Here is a 14,534-nt window from a genome sequence, read left to right as displayed (position 1 = left end):
GCTGGGTAAATAGTGAAGTTTCTCTTCTATTTTCAAGGCCGCTGACCAAATAGTAAATCATTTCTACTATTTAGTCAGCGGCCAAGTAATTAGCAAAGAAAATTCACTGTTTACCTGGCAGCCGAGTAAATAGCCGCTACCAGTGAACTGCCTTCCACCAGGAACAATTCAGTAGCAAAATAGTCATAATTGGGAGTCAGAGGCCGCCCTCACACACCTAGGCCCCAATGTACTATTGACACCTACGCCCCTGCTTAGAGGACTCTTGTTTCATTTTGCCCCAAAGGAACAGTAAGAACAGACAGGAAGGAGGCTTTATCACACAAACAAGTCCACAAGTATTTATTTTATAAACAACTGTACAAAAATATAAGACATTATGTGAATAAGCAAGAATCCGAGCCACGAGAGGAATTGAAAGTGGAAAGAACTATAAAAGTGAATTTTTTTAATTGCTGCAGATGTTTCAAGAAACTATTGGGACAAGGCCCCAGAAATGTGAATAGCGTCCATATCAGCCTACTGGCTGTTATCACTCAGTGATTACCATTTGTTTATCTAGGGTACAGATAAAGCAACTTACACATGGACATTGGTGTGCTATGAGGATGTAGGATTTGAACCCCAGAATGCCCATTTCCAGCCCAGTTTTTTTCAACCATTGCAGCCCATTAAATCATAGGAAGATGGCAAGAGGCTGGCACATACCCACTTTTATTTAGCTTTATCTCTACGTGATAGCAATGGCTGTATGTAGATGCCTTCTGTGGACCAGGGGGCCTAGATGATTTATGTACAAGTATATTTTTTAAGGGAAAAGCATCAGTTTATGTTGCAGAGCTGGTAGTTTTATTTGACTTCCTGAAGAGATAAGTGTTCTTGGCGCTACCAATCTAAACAAGAGCGAACTGAATTATGGACTCTGCAACATCGCAACTTGTTTTAGGCCTTTAAAAAACTAAGGGGCATATTATCAAGCACGGCGTTAACATTATCGCCGCTTTAGCGGCAGAAAACTGCTGCTAAAGCGGCGATAATGGGCTTGATAATATGCCGCAGAGAATTCCAATAGAAGCCCATGTTGACACCAGAACATGGGCTTCTATTGGAATTCTCGAGGGCATATTATCAAGCTCATTATCGCCGCTTTAGCAGCAGTTGTCTGCCGTTTCTTGATAATATACCCCTATAATAAATTCCTTCCCGTTAACGCTTTTATTTACAGGCGTCTAGAGAGCAGCAGCTTATCGAGGTCTTGGCGGGGGGAGGGTATCCACTTCCGGGTTGCTGAGAAGAGATGGGTTATCACAGTCCAGGTAAGGAAGGTGATGCCGGTGCTCATGCAGGTTTTCGGGCCAGCACACAGTAGTATTCGGCAACAAAGTCCACCTTCGTGTCCATGGAGGTGACTCCCAAAGTCTCCAGAATCCTGTGATAAGAAAACAACACAAATGGGCGTCAAGATGTGTCTGTTGGGTCAATGGCATTGAGATCGGGCACCATATCAGACAGACGAAGCTCTTCTGGAGGGAAAATTCAAACAGGATAAGAGGCCCTGCACGGAGAGAAAACTGAAGAGAACAGAGAACCCTGCTCTGATAATTCATGTTAACAGAGCTCGTACCAAGACCGAGGAACCCTGGAGAGCTCTAGCATTGATAGAAGGAGAAATGTACATACATCATAATCAAGGCTCCCAGTTTCCTATTTTTACAGCTAAAGACAGACAGAAAACCACCAGTGTTTTGTCTGTATTTGTTCCTAAATGAAGAAAAAATAAGGGCCATATGTAGAGTTTGAAGAATGGGATACTGTGTCACAAATGAGGTGGAAGACCATCTGCTGCATAACAAGTGCATTATAGCCTATAGCCCAAGTAGGACAGTCATGATTTCCAGGCCAAGGGCTCTGCAGACTGAGTGGGGAGTATAACAGGTTTTCTAATGCAGCTTTAAACAGCCTCAGATGACCATGCATATATACCACTATGGGAATGTTTTTCTATGAGAATATTGCATATGAGTGATGCATCGTTGATGTCTTCTTTTAGCACTAAAATGCTTCAAGCTTTGAAGTGCTGCTGTGCCCTCATCAGATAAATAAAAATAGAAATACACCGGACACAGCTTCATTTTTTCAAACATAAAAAATAGATATGAATAAAACCAGTTGAAATCAGCAAAAAATAGATGTTGATAAATATACGTGGAAAAGTTTACAAAATAAATTCATAGAACCCGGAGCCCTAATGATAATATTGGAGAGACAAAAAAATTGAGAGTTTCACAAAATGTAGAGAGTGCACTGGCTGTATCATGCTGGATTGTTTAACTTGAAGTCGATGAAAAACCAGCAGCCTATATACGTACTTTTTATGTATATTGGTGAACTTTTCTTTATTTTTTTATTTGGCTGGTTTGTATAGCGCCATCACCTCGCTTTTCTACCAGCACTAAGAGCACTAATAGACCGTGGGGGGACTCACTGGGTTTGGAGCCTTGGTAAAGAGCGGTGCATCGGCATTTGAGTAATGGGATTGTATGTGCTCATTGGGCTGAGTACTTTGCTTGATGGTAACACTTCACACAGACCCCAAAGGGGCAATAAGACTACTAAGTCTTCCTTCAACCTTAATTACCAAAAGGAGTGTCATATTAGACAGCTAATCCCAGTCCTCAGAACAGCCTTTGGAAGGCTTTCTAAAAGGAAATCATAATAAGATACTTTTGAAGAGCCACATTTATTTATGCAATATATTTTAAAAATGACAAATACCTGCTGCCAAAGCAATTCTTATAGTTCCGGGGGACTGGAATAGTCTGAATCTGAATTGTCACTGTCAATTGTCTCCTGCAGCACGGGCTGGGGCAATGGGATTGCACAAGCTGCCAAGATGCACTGAACTTCTGACAAGGGACCCAGCGTATGTTTTTACAAATTAAGCACTGTATACAGTAGAGCTGAAATTCAAATTCTTACTATTTTCAAATGTGGAGTGTTTCAAAATATCCCTTTTTTAGCCAGCCTTATGGACAGTTAAGTTTATAGTTTGCCTTTTGCCAGGTTAACTACACCTCCAATTAAATCATATGTTAAAGTCTGTGTATCCACCTGAAAATTGACCGCAAACAAAAACAGAAAACCTTTGTTGCTGAAAGTTATGGCACCAAAAGCAGCTTTTTTTCTATTCCTTAGAACTTTTTAAGGGATACATACTGATGTATTTGGGTAAAATAAATATATGGTGAAAATAAAGTTAATCTGCCTCATTATTGTTATTTTAAAATTGTTGAATTTCTGTTACTCTTAACTAAAAACACAGTTTTTGAATACTCAATTTCTTACTTTTTTTGTGTTTTTGGCAAGAATTCTCTTGCTCCCTCTGGGTCGAGAGCCTTGTAGGTCTGGTACATGTAGAGAGACTCAAGGAAACCCATCAATTCATTCACTGTCATAGGAAATGTCTCAGAAATGTCATCAACTCTGCAAGAAAACATCTCGTATAAGGATAGTCAACAGGCTGATTCAACAAAAGCAGTGTAACAACAATCATTCGGTGCGCCACTAAAATGAGAAATGGGATGCACAACATTTCAGTGATATAAAGCAAGGTTTGGAAAAGGCAATTCATATTATTTTTAAACGTTTTTGCATATTACATGATTAAAAAACTGAAGAAATAATATACATTCATAGATTATTTGATTTAAACAAAGTGGTACTCGTCCTCTTTATTCTTAGGTGAAACAAACAGGACAGGCACAGAATTACAAAATGACTGCTGTGACTGAGTACCATTCCAAAATGGCCTCCATACTATCTAAGATGGTACCTATATTTCGGCGCCATTCAAAGTTAGCTCATATGGCTACATTTTTACACTGTAATTTTGTGACTATTACTGTTCTGAGAATTTGTGACATGCCTGCTCACTAGGAGCTTTGCCTAGAATGTACTACAGGGCATAGTGGCTGCCTGTGGTGAAGCACATAAACCAACGTGCACAGACCTAGGGACACTCAGACACATATACATGGGCACACAACGTAAATTCTCTAACCTCTTTTTGTCTGTATATGGTACGGCTTCAAATATCAGCTGGTATTTGTTTTGGATATGGATAAAACATTCATGGGCATACTTAAAGAGGAACTCCATGGCCTGTAGAGAAAAAAGCAAGGCAGTCAGTGTGCTGCAGCCTTATGATGTTGCATTTCCTCAGCATTCTCTTTACTTCTAATTCTGCATATGAAAGTCTACATGTCTAAGTCTAAGTCTACATGTTGTCACATATACTATTATAATACAGTTGAGTGCACATTGTGTGAGAGAAAACAGCGTGCATTATTTAATACATTTACATTTGAAACTACACTCCATAAATAACAAGCATTTGCAATGCAATAGGTCTCACATTTGCAAAAGTTTGAGCTATTGGCATTGTAAATGACAAACCTTTTATCTATGTGTTGGATTTGAAAACAGATAAATAAATGGCATTGTCATTTACAATGCCAATAGCTTAAACCCTCCCATTGTAAATGACAATGCCTTTTTTATGTTTTTAATAAAAAACATATAAAAGGCAGTCATTTATAATACCAATAGCTGAAACTCGTGTAAATGTGAGACCTATTGCATTGCAAATGCTTTTTTTTTTAACTTTGCTTATGTGATGGCAAAAAATATCCAGCATAGTGAAACACTAACTTAAACGCTGAGCCTTCTTCCAAAGACCAGTTCCTGCAGAGTCTCCCAAATAATTAGTGGCTCTTATTTGCATTGGATATTTCTCGTTCACTTTACACCCTTTTGTGGGACACTCAGAGTCAGAGGCGCAACTAGAGACAAAAACCAGCTTGCGATCCACCAGTGGGTCGCGACTCACAGTTTGGAAAACAGTAGGATAAATAGTGCACAAATACAGCACCTGCACTTGTGTGAACAAGTCATGAAGATGTTAGGGTTGTTACTATTACTTTTGAGTTGAGGCTGGCACAACTGTTCTTTTGGGCAGCAAACACCACCGACAGAACACAGTAACCCCTTGCATGCCCGCCCCTTTCCCCGCCCAGTGCCGCGCCTTCCATTAGCGGGCGGAGTTCATGACGAGCTGGACTCGTCATGGGCACAGCGCCACCGCAGCCCATGACGAGTCCAGCTCGTCATGGGCACTGAAGGGGTTAAACAAAACACTGAATACATATCAAACTCAGATGCAATATACCATATAGCTAGGTATCACTGGCCAAGGCACCTCCTTCTTTCCCTCTCAACTGCTTAACTTCATTTGACTTTGGCCTGGGTAAAATGGGCCCTGGCACATGCAATTTGGTCCGCTTGCCGCAAGTATTTCCAGAACTACCGGCAAAATGTTTAGTTTTCCACTTGGGTACTCACTCTTCCAAAGACGCAGGGCACTTTTTAAACTTCTTCATTGCAGTCTGATGCTCTGCATTTGCCCTTTGAGGTGGTACCCTGAGGCAGCTGCCTACAGAGGTTTTTATGGAGCACTGGAACCGAGTCTATTGGGCTAAATTACCTTTTTTTTAAAGTTGAAAAACTTTAAGTAAAACATGCACAGAGTGCAAAATACTCATGTATTACCGTTGTTGGGTGTGGGGGTCCTTGACCTGTGAGAGGCAAGCCTCGAAGAGGGGCAGCTGGACACTGATAGGGGAAGCAGCGCTGCTGAAACATGATCCGATATTACAGCCTCTCTCAGTTAAGAAACAAGTCCCAGCGGGCCGACCGTGTGAAATAGAAAGAGATAAAAAATAAAATAAAGTATAAAATGGTCACCTCAGGATGAAGCATATAGCTCTTGTTTGTTTCCCGTCTGCATATATTTATTGTGCAAAGACAAAAGCGTGGTGGAGCGTGAAATGACCACGCTGGCAAGGAGGGCGGTGTGTTGCTTCTGTAGCAACCACACATGCCCACCCATCTTCCCTTACAGAAGAGTCAGTCCATGACCACAACGGAAACAAACAACACAAAACTGACCACAACAGAGTGCAGCGGCTGACCGCTGCATGAGCCACAATGCACCAACAGTCACACCACGCATCGCAAGATCAAAGGATTATTTGGTGCTCGCCAAGGGATCGAAGCTTACTGTGATTTTTTGACCGAAGATGTTAAAAGTCTGCAAAGGTGGCAAGATTAAGCTACCACGCAGTTGAAAGATACCCCGTGCACACCGTCTTTTGGTGGAAGGTGCACCCACCTGCCGTGAGCAGAAGAGTTTTTCAGCTTTGTGCTTTGTTGAACCTCTGTCCTCTCCACGCGTCTGACGTGTACTTGCAAAACAAATCCCCCGCCTGCAACTTTATATTCAAAGTCAGCGCTCACGACGCATTGCCTTCTCCAACACCAACAGCGACACTTAACTGCTGGATGCTAAAACGCGAACGAAACGGTTTAAAACAGGTTACTACTTACCGAAATGGATAACTTTCGCAGGACAACGCTTCTATCGTTAGTGCACGTAATCGCGCATGGGCCAGCGGTTACTCCCCCTCGCAGCTGCTCTTTAGCATATATTAGCTTACGCATCGTGCTTATTTGCATAGACAGCCTGCCTACGCCGCCATGTTAGAATACGAATCTGTAGTGAGTAAGGAGCATTAGAGTGAAACGACGCAACATCATGTGACGTATGCCAATAACGTCTTAGTTGCCTGCATGCTGAATGCTTTTACTTTGTACGAGCGGGAGCAATAATGCTGGTGATTAGTTTCTAGTAGACACAGTAACCCAACCATGCGAGGCTGTGGCTACACGTGCACGCGCCAGTGGGCTGAAGCGCTTCCCCAAACGGATTGCATGGCGGCACGATGCACGTGATTGTGCGCGTGCTCGCCATGCAATCCACTTTTGGGAGCACTTTGAAATGCCCCTCTTACTAGAGTCTCGCCTAGCGATTGCATAAACGCAATAGCTAGGCGAGACCTAAAAATAAAAGTAACAGACCAGGTGCAAGCCTCTTAAACAGTTTTGCCACCTGCCATTAACACGGTGGTCCAATTTGAAGTTTCCATTCACAGTTTGGAGTAGATTAATATTTTGGCGGGTAACAATAGTTCGGTTTTTTACATAAAAATGAGTTGAATTGTAAAAAGCAGGATCATCTGTGAGCTATCCATCTGAAGCTTGGGTTGTGATTTGGGACATGATAGAGTACATGAGTACTACATTAAGTAATCTGTTGTAGTGCCTGGTTTCGTTTAGCAGTCATCTGTAGGAACAGATAGTTATTGGTTCCAATCCAAGCAAACTGGACTGAGACGTCATTCCAAAGCAGATGTACATGCAAAACAGTTAAAAAGTAAAAATAAAAGTAACCTAATTTTCTAGTCTGCATTATTAGAGGACTTCATTTTTTTTGAGTGCCGTCAGCATAAGGGACATAATGTTATGCTGTATCACCATTTGTTATTACCCTTTGATTGTACACTTTTATCGTTTAACTACTGGGTGTCATCTTCATAAGGCTCTAGGATTTTCATTGGACAGCTGTGTTTGTGTGTAGTTGTATTTGAGTTGTGAAGATTAGGTAAATCTATATATTATGCAGTAATAGTTCATATTTTATTCAAAATAAAATGTGTCCAAGCCTGTCAGAGACCTCTGTAGTGTACTATGTGTATGGATGGATATGCCATAGGAATTGGCAGTTTATTTTTTTGCCTTGGAGTTGCCTATTGCTCAGCTTGAGAAGAGGGTTACCCAGAAGAGCATTTCAACCGAATAACACAGCTTTAATGAATTATTGTGCACTTAAGGGTGTGACATGGGTAAGCTAGCTTTTTTCTAAATTATTATAAAATGGAAAGAGTTCAGAAACCTCCACCTCAGACCCTGTCCTACATGTTTGTAAACTAAAGATTAAGAATGAGTTATGTTCTAGCCCTCACCTCCTTGAAGACGGCAGATATATGCTCTGATCGGTCCTTATAGTGCAGAGGAATGTACCCTGACAAGGTGTGCAGAGCTAGGCAGCCATTTGGTTTGAGTACACGATCCGCCTCCTTCATGAACTTCTCGAAGTTGAACCAGTGGACCGCTGTCGTAGACGTGACCACATCCACTGACTCATCTTCAAATGGCAGCTGGTCTGCTGCGGAGATGCTGTAAGAAGAGGTGAGCAGCTCAGAATGTGAACACAAGAGCGTTTACACCAATCATTATTTAAAATGTAACAAGACAAACAGATTTCTTGTTTTCACATTTTGGATGATCTCCAGGGATGGTGAGGTAGAAGTTATAACTTCCTAGTCTTAATCTGTATATATGCATTGTACGTGTAGTACGGTGAGAGGACTTGAGGTTTTATCTTTTCGGGGCCTTTAACAAGTTTTTGCAAACTGCCGTTCCACCGCTCCACCAAAGGTCGCCCTGCCTGCCAGATTATGACTTTTTGGTAGTCTGGCAGGAGGGCAGCATGGTGGTCCTATGGTGGTGCCTCTTTTACATGCGGCAGTGCCAATAAAAGAAGCACCGCAATGGGACCCTACTACAAGGTTCCTGCACGGCATGGACTCAAATGACCATGCCGTGCAGGAATCAATGTGCATGCATACGGGGGGCACATGTTATGCCCTCCTGTGTGCATCCACATATGTTTGAGCCACGGGGAGGGGGGGGGCTGTGGGTCCCCTTTTGTTTCCTCTCCGCCAGGGTTTTCATGGCGGTAGAACCGCCATGAAAACCCAGACAGGGAAAAAACTCGTAATATGCTTGGCAGGACCATGGTGGTCCCGCCAAGCATATTGTGGCCTCTGACCACTGCTCCTACACCAGGGAATGGTGGCTCCTTGGTGAAGCTGGCAGTCCCAGGGAGGTGTGGCTGCTCGAGTTGTAATCGGGCAGTCGGACCACAGGTGTGCCGGTGGCTGGATCTGCCACCACCACGTCACCATGAGTCTGACAGTCCTCGGACCTCCAAACTCATAATAGGGCCCTTAGGGTTTTGCAGAGTACGGCATCCTCAAAAAAGTGGTCCTGTCTGTTGTATTTAAAATACCATGGACAACAATGCACTTGTAACATAGTAAAAGACAAGAAATCTGCAACTTCTTGGGGGGGCATTCTGCATCCACCCAACTCTAAATAGGCCCCTTACTGTCTTTGAGGATTCCATCATAAGACTGGACTTACCAGTAAGTAATGTTGGACTCCAGGGTGTTCTGTTTTGCTTCCGAGATCTGAGCTTTGCTTACATCAACTCCAACCACTTTCTGAAAGTATGGTGCCAGGCCTCTTGTGCTCTGTCCGGAGCCGCAGCCGACATCAGCTATGAGAGCAAAGGGGGGCTGTCTCTGTAGATGGAAAAAAGAACACTCCATTAAGTTTCTTTCCCCTTTGATTTCCCTTCAACCTTCTTGAGGCCGCTGTGACAGTTGTACACACATTAAATACTTCCTAACATAGGGCAAATTCACAAACTGTATTTTGTAGTTTGTTAAGTAGTATTACAGTAGTACTACTCATGTGCTATCAAAATGTAAAGCACAACCCTAAGGCATGAGACCTGAGCTTCCGCCTGTGCTCTCTATTGTGGGTGGAGATTTCCACCACACTACTTGAGATCTAGTACGCATAGGCACGTGAATTGGTAATAAAAGTTAGGGGACACCAATGGTAAGGGCGCGAAAATGTGGAATAAGATTTACTAAATGAAATGGGTTAGGGAAGTTTAAGGAGGAGTTTGAGGTTATGGAAGTTTAAGGAGGAGGTTGGGGGGACATTCTAATACTGAATCCACATTCTCAAAAGAGTAATATAAATGCAGTTCTCAAATATAAACTTTTACAGTTACTACTACCCTACCTTGAAGTAAGTCAAGAATCACATATGGTCAACTACTGGTACTGCAACAAAACTCCCATAGAAATCAATGGAGGGGAGAAATTTAAATAACATCCCATATAAACAAATGTTAAATAAATTAAATTAGATAAGTATTTTTAAAATATTGAATTATTATGTTTATTTTTTTTATCTAATAATAAAGCTAATTTTGTATGAAACTTTTAAAGTTTAAAAATGAAATATAAAACGTTTTTAAATTAAATACATAACTTTTAACCAAGTTTACTAAATATTAAATAAAAATGTTCGTGAGGGCAAGCACATTTTTAAATTATTGTTGAAAATGTATATTTATATTTATGGATAGTATTTATGGATGACATTATTATATTTAAATTACGGTATTACGGAAAGATTTGTCCCAATGACATGGAGTAATCAGGAAACTTGAAATGTATTTGGGCATACTGTTGGGCAATCCAAAACAATACACCCTTTTGTTTGAGTTGTGTAATGTGTATGTGAAAATGATTCTCAGAGGCAGAACGTTCGGTATTTTAGGGCATTTTCTACGGTGAATTGCAAACATCCTCAATAGTTATAGTCTTCCACACAAATTGTTGTTCATGACTCACTGGAACCAATGGCCCATTTTCCAGCCAGATACCTACTATGGATTGTAGTGGTAGAATACTTCATTTAACTACTTTGATTAACAGGTAAGAAAATAATATTTTATAAAAGGTATGCAGAGGCCTGCAGTGTGATTTCCCTGCTGCCATGGCCCTACGCATGCAAAGTAACACTTATTCCACAAGAGAGAAAACACCCTCTCCCCTGGCTGCCATCTCATCCTCACTTCAGCCAGTTCAAGGTAAACTGACCCTGCCCTGAAGGAGGTAGCCCATTTTCGTTTGTGTTGGGGATTACCAGTGACTCCTTATGACCAAGGAGGCAGTGCTATAGTTCTGGGGATATTTTATACAAAAAGTGTTAGCTCCATTAAAATCAACCAGGACTACACCTACCAGAATCCGTTTGACTGTTAAATGAAAACCTAGAACTGAAGCATTATGTCCTTGGTGACAAGGAATAATCTACTTACGTTAACTTCTCTCTTCCCCAATCTCCCTTTGCTGCAAGTACATACAAGCTTTGGTAATGTGTTGCAGCTCATAAGTCAAGAACCTGTGCTCTTTTCTCTGTTTAGATCCCCACAGGGGCCCAACACATGTATTGCAAATCTCTGTGTAGCAGAGGCACCAAGAGTGCTCATTGGTTGAGATTAGAAGCTTCCACTTGTCACATTAGCCAGTTGTAGTACCTGTATAGTCTTTTTTGGGAAGGAAAGGTGCCATGATTTGCACTTTGGGAGTCCAGCGCTGTCCTCCAATCAGTTTAATGGCTAAAAAACGAAATTGCGTTGTTCTGCTCTACAGGGAAATGTGAAGATTTCCCTCTGTCTATTTTGCCTCAGTCCCCTCTTGATTTCCCTCATCTGCCCTTTAGAACTCATCCTCAGCTCACCTTTTCCTTGAGGTAATTGTAGACCATTTCAGGGATCTCCGGCGAGGAGGCGAACCTGTACTTGTGGTAGAGTTGCGCATGTTCTTCACCCTTGTGAGAGTGGATGCTTGGGTTGGAGATTGCCTGCTCCTGAAAGGTTAAAAAAAATAGTCTTATTTGTGTTTTCATGCTTTACCAGTTACAACAAATGCTTCATTTATTTTCGCCATTTCATATTTTTGCAACAAATTTGTCAACATATTCACAAATATTGAGCTTGGCAAAGGAGTATTTCATCCCATTGGTTCCTGTATTGTACGGGATGCAGCACAAACCTAATCACACTAGAACTTGAGATTCATCCATGGTTAAGGTAGCTGTTTAAACTATACAGACCACTGCTCTGTGGAAGAGGACCCCGCCCAAGATGTTTTTTCCAGCCTCAGGCAGGATGCATGAGTTCTGGCAGAGGCTTGACATTGATCAAGCGTTACTTTTATGTTAGAACTACCAAGTGATGCAACATTGTTATTATCTGGCTAATTGGTCAATAATTAATGTATTTACCTGCCTTTTTTTGGAACAAGATCTGTAGAGTGTACATTTATATACTCCCTTGTCGGTTCCTACTGGTTCTTGTCAAAATAACAGAGATGGGAAAACAGTTGGATTTAGCAGACCTGGTTAGGTGTCTTCTTTTGGCTATTGTAGCTTACGAATATTTATATGAAGTGCACCCAGTGGAAAATGGATCCCCATTATTGATAAAAATATAAGATGACATAATATGACAGACTTTCATCCTTCCAAAGTCCGAAAAATGAATAGCATTGCAATGAGTGACAGTATTATCTACTGTTGAAGCACCTGCTGTGGGAGAGAATAGTTTGGGGTTGCGTGCTGTACAAAACAAGGAGCTAGGACACAGCAACAGATTTTGCTCTGTGTGTGATATAAATTATTAGTATTACCGTATTATTTCTTCCAGCATGCGAAGCACAGCTTACCTTTGGTACATAGATTTCAGGTTGTGGGAAGAAGCGATCTGGGTGTGCTCGGATCTCAGCGCCCAAATTCTGCATTCTGAGGAGAGATAGTGCTTCGAGTGGTGTCTGCCAGGCACTAGAAGGTGAGACTGTGCCATCCTGCCGTTCCTGCAGGTATATATGGGTAAGGGAAGGTAGGGCGGCCCCCAGAATGAGTGGGATTGCTTGGGTGTGGGCCCAGTGGCTCTGGGAAGATCAGCATTAGGCACCCAGCCAGGAAAACAAGCCCTCAAACTGGGGCTTTCCCAACACGCTATCAGGGCTCCTGACAAGAAAAGACAGCTCACATTTTTCTTGTATTTACTTCCGCTGACATGCTCTGCATAGATTTGTCCTAAGGCATTTTAAGTCTTTTTTAAAGGCACTCTTCTTATGTACTTAATAATGTCATTGCAAATTTACTGAGCTGACAGAGTGCAAAAGAAGCGAAAGTCATCACTGCAGAAGATCATTTTATTTCATGAGAATAAATTAATGATATCACAAAAGTTAACATGCATTTTAATGATGTTAGGGGAAACAATCGGTCCTGGTCCGAAAACGCTGTGATTGGGCTTGTTCTAGGAGAAGACACAACTGAAAGTATTGCATCCTATTTCAGCTCTTTGGGGGCTCAGTGCGTTAGAAATATGCTGGAGACATTAGAAGCAGTTACAGAGCTCTAGAGAATCTCCTGTGAGTTACAGGCGGTGAGATAATATTCCTGAGTGACAGAAGGTACTGAATACAGCTGAATATAGCTCTTTTCAAATAAAGCTTTCATCAGACTGACTGCTGAGGAGTGTCAGTCACAGGACTACCAAGAGACTGAGAAAGTATAACTGCTTTGCCACACACTCCAAAAACGACACTGACGTCCCCTGCAAACATGAACACCTCCAAGAACTGCTGCACATCCAAACGCCATGCATCTGGCAGATAGATCCCTGATGGTGAAGGACACACAACAAGGCTGGATATTGCCAAGCTTGAAGTAAAGAAAGCAATGACCAGAAGGCAGCTCCCCCATGCTGCACACCAGAACTCTGGAGTTTCATCACAGCATAGACCTGGCATATAGCTCCCCTCCACTTCTGGAAGAGGGTGAAGACCCCTATTCACAGACGCCTCATCCATAAGCAGATCCACTGAGTACCCATCACGGGAAGAGCTGATAGCCAGTCTTACCCCACCTCTCCTTCCATTGTAGGGTGCTCGGTTGCTGTATAGATACTTTCTGACTATATGAACACCCATAAACTCATACAAACTTATATAGTGAAAACAGTCATATAGTAAAGTGAGTTTCAAAGTCTCATATGCCAGTTATGTCTGATCACTAGTAAAGGATGCAGAGAGATCCACTGCAGAGAATTATTATAGCTCATTCATGAAGGAATTTCAGCATATAAGAAGATGCCATGTAGGTGGCATCCACATTTCAAGTTGGATTTGACACTTTAACATGTTAGCAGCCATTTTCAATACATTGAGTGTACTTAAGGATTATGTGATATAATGAGGATATGGAACTATTATTGTGGATTTTTTACTTCTAGATTAGACGTGGTAGCAATACTGCATCAAAGCATAGGATTGGGTAGACACTCAATAGGTTACACCCACACGCTGAATTGGTTTTCCAGGCCACCCAGGCCTTTGGCCACTGTGAAGCCTTCCTTCTTCGTTGTTTGGGACAGTCCCTGGTTTATGAGTAGTATTTGTAGTGAGAACTGTCAATTGTCACCAGTGTAGCAACACAAAAGGATAGTGGACAGAATGCTGAACATTTTCAAACATTCACCCCCAGTCACAAATCTAGGTTAAACCCATAGATTTTTTGCTCACCACACCAATCCAGTTTGGACTCAGCCATATGCAAATTAGTCTTGACCCTGCTCCCCATGGGAACAGTCAAGCAGGAACTGCCAATCCAGGACCTCTCTGCAACATCAACCAGAGTTTAGTTATTTTGACGCTGTCAAAAGCAGTTGACAAGTCCATGGGAAGTCAAATGCCCAAAGAGAGTTTTGTGATTAACCAATTGGAGAACACTAGTACTTGCTGAATTAATGTGACAGGAAAGAACCAATTTATGTGGCAGGACTGAATAAATTATGCAGCATCAAAAGATAAATTATGTGGTATAATGCAACACATTTTGTAGTAATTTAACCTTATCAGTTT

The 14,534-nt window shown here is 41.8% G+C and overlaps 1 protein-coding gene across 1 annotated transcript; it reads right to left on the bottom strand.

Annotated features, from left to right (window-relative positions):
• Positions 1-325: 325 nt before the first annotated feature.
• On the bottom strand, positions 326-12,461 carry LOC146861031 (putative methyltransferase DDB_G0268948). The gene is made up of 7 exons (XM_085645035.1): positions 12,330-12,461; positions 11,344-11,472; positions 9,163-9,323; positions 7,920-8,133; positions 4,061-4,161; positions 3,346-3,483; positions 326-1,429 (listed from the first exon to the last, which is right to left on the bottom strand). The coding sequence occupies exons 1-7, from the start codon at positions 12,402-12,404 to the stop codon at positions 1,339-1,341; spliced, it is 909 nt and encodes a 302-aa protein (XP_085501161.1). The 5' UTR covers positions 12,405-12,461; the 3' UTR covers positions 326-1,338.
• Between the last annotated feature and the right edge of the window lie 2,073 nt (positions 12,462-14,534).

Source organism: Triturus cristatus, chromosome 3_1 (assembly GCF_964204655.1).
Source record: "Triturus cristatus chromosome 3_1, aTriCri1.1, whole genome shotgun sequence".
NCBI lineage: Eukaryota > Metazoa > Chordata > Amphibia > Caudata > Salamandridae > Triturus > Triturus cristatus.
The sequence above is the reverse complement of the archived record's forward strand: the minus strand, read 5'-3'. Positions and strand labels throughout refer to the sequence as shown.